The 10,426-nt window shown below is 47.4% G+C and overlaps 3 protein-coding genes and 1 long non-coding RNA gene across 7 annotated transcripts; 1 reads left to right on the top strand and 3 right to left on the bottom strand.

Annotated features, from left to right (window-relative positions):
- Window positions 1-218: 218 nt before the first annotated feature.
- On the bottom strand, window positions 219-1,063 carry LOC140221998 (uncharacterized). Its single transcript, XM_072291967.1, has one exon. It carries the CDS (start codon window positions 799-801, stop codon window positions 526-528), a length of 276 nt encoding a protein of 91 aa, XP_072148068.1. The 5' UTR covers window positions 802-1,063; the 3' UTR covers window positions 219-525.
- A 1,320-nt stretch (window positions 1,064-2,383) lies between these two features.
- LOC117842342 (uncharacterized protein C227.17c) lies at window positions 2,384-9,738 on the top strand. 4 transcript variants are annotated; one of them, XM_072292241.1, is made up of 4 exons: window positions 6,636-6,848; window positions 6,945-8,309; window positions 8,425-8,532; window positions 9,104-9,738. In XM_072292241.1, the coding sequence occupies exon 4, from the start codon at window positions 9,112-9,114 to the stop codon at window positions 9,484-9,486; it is 375 nt and encodes a 124-aa protein (XP_072148342.1). In that variant the 5' UTR covers window positions 6,636-6,848; window positions 6,945-8,309; window positions 8,425-8,532; window positions 9,104-9,111; the 3' UTR covers window positions 9,487-9,738. The 4 variants fall into 4 exon arrangements, with proteins under 4 accessions (XP_034578646.1, XP_034578644.1, XP_072148342.1 ...); XM_034722753.2 differs by lacking the exon at window positions 8,425-8,532 and having other exon boundaries at window positions 6,616-6,848; XM_034722755.2 differs by lacking the exons at window positions 6,636-6,848; window positions 6,945-8,309; window positions 8,425-8,532 and adding an exon at window positions 2,384-2,542.
- LOC117842341 (gamma-tubulin complex component 3) lies at window positions 3,232-6,408 on the bottom strand. Its single transcript, XM_034722752.2, has 2 exons — window positions 4,061-6,408; window positions 3,232-3,958 (listed from the first exon to the last, which is right to left on the bottom strand). Exons 1-2 carry the CDS (start codon window positions 6,343-6,345, stop codon window positions 3,703-3,705), a joined length of 2,541 nt encoding a protein of 846 aa, XP_034578643.1. The 5' UTR covers window positions 6,346-6,408; the 3' UTR covers window positions 3,232-3,702.
- LOC117842345 (uncharacterized) lies at window positions 9,035-10,375 on the bottom strand. Its single transcript, XR_004637491.2, has 2 exons — window positions 10,030-10,375; window positions 9,035-9,880 (listed from the first exon to the last, which is right to left on the bottom strand). It is a non-coding gene; the product is annotated as an uncharacterized lncRNA (long non-coding RNA).
- Window positions 10,376-10,426: the final 51 nt, after the last annotated feature.

The following is a 10,426-nucleotide window of genomic DNA, read 5'->3' as shown; positions in this document are numbered from 1 at the left end:
ACTATAAGTAAAAGAGAACCGCTCCGGTACACCTCTTTTAATGCGTTTTTGAAATTTACCCATTGTTGGGAATTGATCTATGCTGCAATAATGTTTCTTATTTAAGGTAAAAAAAACAAGTTAGTTCTTCCACGCATGTTAGGGGAACACATAACTTCCTTTGCTGATAGAAAAGGAAGATGATTCGCATGAAAAGATAAATCATAGCGACCGAATCCTTTGCATGAGAAGGTCTAATCATCAGTTCATCCCCCATTTCAATTCACAGATGACAGATGGGATGATCCCCTTCCAAAATCTTCACAAAACAGAATTACACAAGCACGATTTTACTGAACTGCGACGAAGTAGTATTCACATGCGCAAAACGAAGTTCCATGAAATATGGACAACCAAGCAACTTACAACCAAAGTACTCAAACCCACACGCCTCGATCGATCAAAAGAATGAATGAATGGTGATGAGGAGCTCGTTAGCTAAGCTAGCTACGCGGCACGCCCGCACGGCCGACCGGCGGCCTCTCATCAGTCCTCCAGGTGGTCGGCGGCGAGCAGGGGCGACGACAACGACGACGACCGCGTCCTGGCGAAGGCGGCGACGGGCGAGGGCTCCCCGGCGAGCGGCAGGTCGGAGAGCATCGCGACCATGCGGCGCGCGCTGAGGGAGCGCGCGGGGCGGAGGCCGAGGCTCTTGGTGCGCGAGAACACGGTGGAGGACTGCGACAGGATGAGGTACACCAGCGCCTGCACCAGCACGAACACGCCCACCTTCACCAGCGCCGCCTGCAGCTCTGGCTCCATCGTCGCTCAACGGCGGCAGCTACCAAACACCACCCGGCCGGTCACTGGTGGTCTTGCCACGAGGATCGGAGCTTCAGAACAAAGACGATCGAGCAGGGTCAAAACCTTCGTCGAGCTCGAGAGCCGATCGAAATGAGAAGGAATCGCTTGTGATCGAGTTGTGACCAAGCGGCGTGGTGTTTTATAGGCCGGGCGACGGTGACCGGGCCGCCGGTTTGACCATGGCAAGCACGGAGAAGGTGTATCTGTGCCTGTGCGTGCGGAGATGCTTCCGTCGTCGCCAAACTGCCGTTAAAATACTCGAATGCTCCCCGTCGCCAAATGGGTGCGTCCGAGCCTGCTTGCGTCGCCGCGTGCGCGCGGATTATTGTCGCGTTGCTGTCGCGCTGATGGGCAGAGGCTGCTGTGGCTGCGTAAACCCGCTGGATGCTTCGTGCCGGGTCACGGGAGTGCAGGTAAATAAAATAATAAAAACTATAAAAGGTGACGCATTCCGTTATGGCCAGTCGGCACAGGATCACTGTTTTTTTTTTAACAGAGTACGAGTAGTTTCGCTTCTCTGCTCTGCTAAAGTTGGGAGGTGCCAAATTACTGCTACAGCACTGTAGCACACTGTAGCGTTTCGTTTGTATTTGTGAATTATTGTCAAACATTGACTAATTAGGCTCAAAAGATTCATCTCGCAAAGTACAACAAAACTGTGCAATTAGTTTTTAATTTCGTCTACATTTAGTACTCCATACATGCACCGCAAGTTTGATGTGATGGAGAATCTTCTTTTTGCATAGTGCTAAAGTTGGGAGTTGGGGGTGAAGTAAACGAGGGCCAGAAAGCATGTAGCCATGTACAGGACGTCAATACGGCTGACTTCGTTGAGAGTTTTCAAGTGCACGTGTGCATTTCTTGGAGCGGAGCGTCTGGGATTTGCAGCGCAGAATTTTACCACGACATCCAGAACGTGTGCGGCGCCGTCTTTTACCGAAGACTGAACGTGGAGGATTGAGGGCGCAGAGGAAAGAACACCTTTCTGAGTCAGCTAGGCGTTATCCAGAAAATGAGGAAAACATGGTCCACATCGAACACAATGGAAGAACAGACTTTCCAAACCCCAAACAGGAGGCCTCGAATCCACGCGGAACTCGTATGTAACTGACAGCACTCAATCACTGTGTTCTGCATTTTTCCTGCACAAGAGCAGTTTAATTTGACAGGGATGGACATGGAGTGATCCATGAATTCCAACCGATCCATATATTAGTTCAATTTAATTAACTAATGGTCTATCGACTAAGGTCCAGCTCCAGGGTCCAAAATATCTTTATCTTTAGTAAAAAAACACGAAAAAGATTATTAAACAAAAAAATAACTAGAGATGATGAGCAGGAGTTCTGCCAACCCATGGTCTAGAACTGGTGCGCTGACCGTCGTGGGCTGTATTTTACCCAAGAAGACTAGACGTAATTACGTGAAGGTTGAAGGATGAGCGAGTCACTCGCACACACAAAGGGAAGACAACTTTCTGAGTCAGCTTGGACTTATCCAGAGAAGCATGGCCCAGATCCAACAGAGCGGAAAAACAGACTCCCCGTGCGTGGGCGTTTTCTTGGTATCTTTGCTTCCAACGCTAGTCCAGCCCACCAACACCTGCGCACATGATACACATGAAGACGGTGTGGTGTTGTTAAGCCTTCTCTGATCTGAAGAAAGATGCATACAGGTTGATGCTGCTGTTTTCCAGGTGGTGAGTGATTTCAATTGCAATTTGCAACGTGCATTTTTTTTTTCGCGGCCGTGCATGGTACACATCTGAGTCTGAGACAAAGCTTAACCATCAGCACATTTTCACCAAATTTTGCAAGTCTCTCTTTTCTGCTGTCGTTCAATTAAATCTTGCCAGCAGTTCACCTACTTGGACATCTTCCATTAATTTCATATCTTGATAGCAACATTAGATTATTTCAACCAGTGAAACCAATTGAAAAATTAGCCCTTGTTTACTTCACCCCCAACTCCCAACTTTAACACTATGCAAAAAGAAGATTCCCCATCACATCAAATTTACGGTACATGCATGGAGTACTAAATATAGATGAAATTAAAAACTAATTGTACAGTTTTGTTGTACTTTGCGAGACGAATCTTTTGAGCCTAATTAGTCAATATTTCACAAATACAAACGAAACGCTACAGTGTGCTACAGTGCCAGCACAGTAATTTAGCACCTCCCAATTTGGCCAACTAAACAAGATCTTATACAAGGGAAACAAAATCACTGTGAATCCATCTCCTTTGTTCTGCACTTCTCCTTTTCAAGAGCAATAATGTAGATGTTACCTTATCAAGAGTTACCCTTACAATTTAGCATTAGCATATCATACTATCCAGATATAGTTTAACTTCAATAAAAAGTTTCAGTAATCAAAGAAAGGATAGCAACAAGCGAAATGAGACATGCGCTCTTGCAAACTGAATAATACAAACTGGTAAGGAGAAAATCTCCAAAGCAATCTAATTTATCAAAAAGAAAAGGGAATCAGAATGAAACAAATACATGGAATTTACACCAAGTACATCCATAAGAAAAAAAAAATCAAGACCAAGACAAACTTACATCAATTTTGTACACTACAGTTGTATGGAATGCATAGCTCCAGCCTCGTGGCATCAGCAGATAAGCATCAGAAGAACGGCGACAAAATCAACACAGATTCTAGCATTGGAATCCTCAGTAACAAGATATTCAGATCACCTTCATCAGGAGGTGCAGGGCAATTGGAGTCTCCATGCCAATCAAGTGACCAAGTGTTAAATCAGTGGGGATAAGGTGTAAAAAAGAATATCTCCCAAGTCCAACCAAAAAGCTAATCTAACTACCAATTCTTCCACATTAAGAACAAATTTTCATTTGCTGGAGGAGACACGACTGTAATACTCAGTGAAGTCTAGACGGAAGAGAAGGAACTTCAAGTCAACATGCTGTTGCATCGGCAATTGAGTAATAAATGCATCAAGAGAAGCTGTATAATCTTTTGCAATGCTATCCAGATCTTCACCCATTTTCCGGAAAAGTTCCCCAGCTAGTTGGATCATGGCTTTTCTGCCACCATCAAGCCATGAACCTGTTTCCTTAGATTTTGACTTTGGTTTACCCTTGCCCCTGCATTAAAAATGAAAGGTTGGAGTGATTCAAACAATAGATATGAGATAAGATGTTTAAGTAAAGATGAAAGTACAGTATCTGATTTTGCAATGAACTAACCTTAGCTGCAACTCATATATCCGTTCAAACCATCGATCAGCATGGCTTCGAAACTGTAAGATGATGTCAAACAATTCAAAAAGATTTCTCAGAAGTCCTTGGGATCGTTCACCAAGGAGGGCCTTCTCCAGTATCGAGTTAAGATACTTGTCATGTGCCAAAAGAAGGTCATCTAAATCCTTTGCTGCATCCATTTCATCAGAGAAACGAGCCCATGAAACCTCCAGGACCTCAAACATAATGTAGTACTGGAAATTGGTAACAAAGTGATTCATCTCATTGAACAGAACTTGGCATTTACGAAGAACTGAAACAAACTGAGCCCTGATGCTCGTTCCTTCCTTGTAAAATGGAGAAGAAACAATGCAGTTAGGCTTCATTGTCTTCCATACTCCAGTCAGGGAGTGATCCACACGCTTGAGCTTCCACAAGAAGTTGAAAACCTTAAGATACATCTTCATAACTGAAGCTGTGAACACTGTATCTAGGGGCACCCTAGCATCATACTCCAACGAGAAGACATCCCAACCACGATCACCATCTCCATGATCCATCATCTTTACCTTTATCCGGTCCAAGATATCACGGTCATCATACTGCGCATTGGATGCTCGGATTGCAGTCTCAAGCAAGCCAGCCAATTGGAAGGAGCTAATCCTATTTGCTGGCTCTGACAACTCAGGGCCAACAACATCCATCAGATACTGGACAAAATCACCCTGCCCGAGAAGCAAGTACCGCTTGATAGCGAGGCAGTGGTCCTTAAATCGGTACCGCTTATGAATGACATCCATCAAATGCCTATCAATCCTCTTGGCTGCCTCAACCACCAATGCCTCCAAAGCATCTGTCTCCCCATAACCAAGCCCACCTCGAGATGTTGTGGTGCCAACATAAGCAGCAGCCTCGGCAGCAGCATCAGCCCAGCCACTATCATCACAGCAAACTCTAAGAAAATTGATTGACTTGCCAGTTCTAAGAATTCGTTGTGCCAGCACTGGAGAAATGAAAGTTGGAAGCATATCAGACTGAATAAGGTAGCCCTCCCGCCACAAAGATTCTGCTTTAACTGGCTGCCCAACAATGAAGAACTCTGCAAACACATCCTCCAACTCCCCTTCTAGTACCCAGCTCCGAACCATTTCAAACAATGGTGAGCAGACCCGCCGCAGCAATCGCCCCATAAACTCCTGAAACATGGGATCCCCATGCTGGGCGTGCCCATGGATCGCACCAGCCATAGCACCACCCCTCAATCCCCGGCATCCATCCACCAGAACAGCCATTAGGCGCATTCTCACTGCAGGCTCAGCAAGCCACACTGCAAGACGCCTCAGTGAAAGGTAATTACCCGACACACCTGAATCAGATCCAGGCGTCGGAATTGGATTCACTGAATACGACTCAAGAACAGCCAGCAGCTTGTAGTAATCAGAGAGCTCCTCCTGGAGCGCCGAGCAGAACGCCTGAGCAACAGTGCCCACCTCAGTGGCAGCATCTGACGGTGAGCGGCTTATGTTGTCAGAAATGAAGCCCCGCACCTTGCGGAACAGCCAGCCGAGCTCGCACAGCTTGCGGACGAGGGTGCGCGTGGATCGCGGCACGCGGACGCCGTCCGGGAGGTCGTAGGCATCGCCGGCCTTGTCGTAGCGCACGTAGCGGCCGTCGATGCCCTGGCACGCGTACAGCACGTCGCGCACGAGCGCGGCCTCCGACACCTCCGTCTCGTCGAGCACCAGCTCGGTGTACTCCCTCAGCGCGATCTCGCGGATGTTGTCCGGATCCTTGGACACCAGCACCACGCCGCCAGGCGGCGCCCCGTGCGCCCGCGAGCCCGGCCTTCCCCCGGCGCCCGCAGCCGCCCCCGAGGCGGCATTCCGCGGCGGAGCGGCGGTGGGGAGGTTGGGGAGGCACGAGGCGGCGGCGGCGGCGCGGCGGTGGGAGGAGAGCGAGTCGAGCAGGTAGAGGAGCGGCCACAGGGAGGCCGGGCGCGACCGGGCGGAGAGCTTGGAGTGGAGGTCGGCGAAGGCGAGCGCGTCGTCGGGGCGGCCGGAGGCGGCGAGGCGGCGCTTGATGGACTCCGCGAGCGCGTGCTCGTCGGGGAGGACCGCGGGGGCGAGGCGGCTGGAGAGGAGCCGGTGCGCGAACCGCAGCGCGCCGGCCGCGTCGCGCCCCCCACCCCCGCCTCCTCCTCCTCCGCCGCCGCCGCCACCACCGGATTCGGCGGCGGAGAGGAGGCGGTGGACGAGCTCCTTGACGAGATCCTGGGTTTGGTGGTCGTCCATTGGGGAAGGAGAGGAGGGTGGGAGTGCTAGGGTTCCAGAAATTGTGCGCGAGGGTTTGGGGAATTTTTGCGAGGAATCTTTTTGAAACAAGGTCTGATTGCTGTCTGACTGCTTGTGGGACCGGAGAGTTTTAGCGAGACGTGGTCCACATGGTGGCCCACTGAGGTCGCGTGCAGTGCAAAAAAGTGACAAAAAATGGGTCCACATGTTGGTCCATCTCGATCCACTGAAATAAGAGGGCTCCAATCTTTCAAAAAAAAAAAAAGAGGGCTCCGTTGATCTGATTGGGCCCATGACGAGCCCAGCCATCTCCCTCCAACTTGGTTGAGAAGTCAGGCCCACGAGCGGGTTCCGGTTTCTCTCGTCTTCTGCAACCCCACCCAGTCGCCGCCGCCGGCGGCCTGTGCGCCGCGAACCGAGCCGAGGACAACCATTCCGCCACCACCGGCCTCCGCACGAATCAACTGAGGATAACCACGCCGCCTCCGCCGGCTTCCAACCAGGTAAATCCCATCCCTTGATCTGCTAAATTGATCCCAAAGCCGTGTAGATGCCGTCACATCGGCCACAAATAACCAAAGCCATTGCCGGTCTCCCAGCTAATCTCCTCATCTGGGTTCCATCTGACTCGCTGAACAACGAGACTCCGGCGGTTGCGGGAATGCGTAGATGGCAGCGGCCACCACGCTAGTCGTTGCTGTCGCCGACGGCCCTGGCCTCCCTAAATGCTGCTTCGATTAGTTCAACCCGTTCTCTAGGTTGCTGCCTAGTTTGATGTTCTACCTCTTCTCAGATCTCTTATCTTCTTGTCTAGATCTGTTTGTGCTCATGCGGTTCCCTCCTATGCTTATTTTCCCCAATTTTCCTACTGGAGATTTGGAGTGGGTGATGGAATCAGCCTTTACTTCAGCTGTAGCTCGGCCACAATCTAGCCAGATGATAGCTAGGGCAGCTATTAAAAATCAAGACAGTTCAATTCGACACTTTAAAACTGACTGGGCATATTTTGCACATTGTGCCAAATAGCGTTGATACAATTTAATTACATAGGCCGAGTAATAATGCTCCATCTTATTTTCAGCCGGATCATCGTTGCTGCCTTCTTACCTGTCAATATGCACTCCCTTCGTTCCAAATTATAGGTCATTTCAACTTTCTTGGAGAGTCAAACCATTTTATGTGTGACCAAAATTATAGAGAGAATTACAAAGACTTATGACACCGGATGGATATACTATGAAAATATATTTAATGAAGAATCTAATGATATTTATTTGGTATCATAAATGTTAGTGTTCCAAGAAAGTTGGGATGGGAACGGAGGGAGTAGCATTTTACGGGCAGTGTGAACCAGGAAGCACTCAAATTTTCTCATGCACTGCAGCTGTTTAGTGCATTCCATAGTTCCTCAAGTTAAAGGGTTTCACACATAATGAAATCAATCGAAGCTTGATATGCCATTCTGAATAAGACTTCAGATTCAGTTTGGCAGTGGGTCATGCCTTCACTTTCTTTTGTGCCATACTATACTACACGGATACATCGGCGAGGTGACGTATCCCATATCGGATACGTATCCGTATCGGATACGTGGTGAATATGCAGTAGATATGTATCGAGAAGCAGTAGATACGTATCGAGAAGTATCCGGAATAAAAATAAATACAACAAATGTAGATACTTGGGCTGATACGTATCAGGCCAACTTTGCGATATGGCCCAGTCCAACAACACACCTGTCCCCACCCCGTCACCCCTGCTTGCCCTACCGCCCCATCCCAACCAAACCCCGATGCCTACACGCAAAGCGCCACCGCCGCCCGCCGGAGGACGCATCAGTGCCACTCCCCACCGGGGAAGTACCTCCGCCCGAGGATCCTCTCCAGCTTCGACGTGCCCACGAAGAAGATCCGCGACTCTGCTACACTCAAGGTGGAGATTCAGCAGTTGGCTGGTGACCTACGGTGAGCTTTTTTGCTTCGGCAGTTCTTGTTCGACACTTCCCTTTTCTCGAATCCTCCATTCCTCTGTCAAGTTCATTTAAGACCTACACGTTCTTATTTGATTTTTGGGTGCAAGGTTTGACATTGAGAACTCGTGATGGAGATGCTTGACTTTCCTATGCCCGTGCCTGTTTGCTGATTGGAAACGAAAGGAGCAATACAGAAATTGCAATATAATTTCAATGTTGGCTGCTAATGCTCTCAGAATTTTAATATGTATTATTACTTATTTATTAAAAAATACTAAAACGTATCCACGTATCATGTTGTTTAAGAAAATGCCGTATCCACGTATCCGTATCAGGTAGCATAGGTGCCATATAGACACGTACCTTTCTATGGTGCTTGATCAAGGCATAATATTTCTATGTTGAAATTCATACATTTTTTCTGCTACCCTGTGTCAAATTACTTTATGTTTGCAGTCTCCAATCAAACACTTTCCTATTTCTGATGCCCCAGTTTATTTTGATTGGACAACAAACAGATCACATTTTCTTTCTTTTCTATGTCAGTCACTTAACTTTGCTCATTATATGAATTAATTAGCACCGAAAGGCAATAGAGTCTCTGATGTGCTTCCTGTAGCATTTTCAGCTTTGTACATTGCTATGTGGCCTGTGCATTCTTGATGCCCACTAAAACTTATGAGCTCTTTGCCTCTTTGTGATCAGATGCATATCCACTAGCAGTAGTAATACTATTTGAACCCAATATATATAATTCTTACAATTTTTTGGATTCTTATTGTGCAGATAGGATTATGGACGCGAAAGAGAAGCCAGAGACAACCAGCAGCATGCCGCAGCGGCGGCCGGACTGCATAAAGTGCTTTGATGCTCTGTGGTTTTGCTACTCGCCATTCCACCAGATGCAGAACTACTACCGGTATGGGGAGTTTGACAACTGCTTCGGCAAGTGGGGTGACCTTGTGGACTGCCTCGCTCTCAAGACGAAGCGGGCTGCAGAGGCGGAGGAGATCCTCATCGCGCGGGAGAAGGCCAAGCCACACATCTGGACCTTCCGGACAGTCGATGAAGCGTCAGAGAACTGGTGGAGGATGTATAAGCATCTTGTGTTGATGTCACCACCACTGCCAGGTGCTGCGCAGCCTCCTCCCAGGTCTGATAAATCTTGAGAGTTGAGGTTTCTGCAAGTGTTCTGTTAGTGTCTATGTTGCATTTTGATATAAGCGGTGAGTTCTGTTGAAATCTGGTTGTAAGTTACACACCTATAAAGTGGAATCATTGAGTTAGAAAGACAAAACTATCTGATGAATTCTGAATAACTGGGACTTGGATTCTTATTGGATTCGGATCAGAACACTAAAGCTGCTTATGTAGCGGCGTTTCCATTGTGAATATGTAACACATCTATACTTTCATGATCATGTTTTGTGGTAAGGTATTGAACCAACGTAATGGAATCATGAAGGATATGTGAACCTGAGTCGTCTTCTTTGAGAGATCAGAGCAAAAAAACTGAGGTTGCAGCGTGTCAGTCTTATGGTCGCAGAGCAAATGATGTCGAATCTGTGTAAAGAAAGCTACAAAATTGAGTTATTTTTTTAAAATGAAGAGGAATGCAATATTTGCTCAGCGAAGCCTAGAGGAATGCATTACTGACGATTTTTTGATCGTTTCTCATGGTGTTTTCAGTCAAACCAAAAGCAGCTTTCTACCTCTGTAGTCTGTTCTGAAGAGGATGGAGTCGAAGTTTGCTGGTTGTTTTTAAGCAAGCCAAAGTAAAACCATTTTCTGTATCCTCTAAAGATTGCCATATCTGCTGAATTGCTGATAGACTTGGGTGTCGTTTGGTTACTATTACTTATTTTTAGCACGTGTCACATCGAATATTTAGATACTAATTAGAAGTATTAAACGTAGACTATTTACAAAACCCATTACACAAGTGGAGGTTAAACGGCGAGACGAATCTATTAAGCCTAATTAATCCATCATTAGCAAATATTTACCGTAAGCAACACCTTATCAAATCATGGACTAATTAGGCTTAATAGGTTCGTCTCGCCGTTTAGCCTCCACTTATGTAATGGGTTTTATAAATAGTCTACGTTT

This window comes from Setaria viridis, chromosome 2, assembly GCF_005286985.2.
Source record: "Setaria viridis chromosome 2, Setaria_viridis_v4.0, whole genome shotgun sequence".
Taxonomy (NCBI): domain Eukaryota; kingdom Viridiplantae; phylum Streptophyta; class Magnoliopsida; order Poales; family Poaceae; genus Setaria; species Setaria viridis.
Note: the sequence above shows the minus strand (reverse complement) of the source record. Positions and strands in the feature narration are given on the sequence as shown.

Coding starts and splice junctions, on each gene's coding strand:
- LOC140221998 (XM_072291967.1), bottom strand. CDS start 801: ATGGAGCCAGAGCTGCAGGCGGCGCTGGTGAAGGTGGGCGTGTTCGTG.
- LOC117842341 (XM_034722752.2), bottom strand. CDS start 6,345: ATGGACGACCACCAAACCCAGGATCTCGTCAAGGAGCTCGTCCACCGC. Junction 3,959..4,060: donor ATATATGAGTTGCAGCTAAG/GTTAGTTCATTG, acceptor TTTTTAATGCAG/GGGCAAGGGTAAACCAAAGT.
- LOC117842342 (XM_034722753.2), top strand. CDS start 8,060: ATGGCCCAGTCCAACAACACACCTGTCCCCACCCCGTCACCCCTGCTT. Junction 8,310..9,103: donor CAGTTGGCTGGTGACCTACG/GTGAGCTTTTTT, acceptor CTTATTGTGCAG/ATAGGATTATGGACGCGAAA.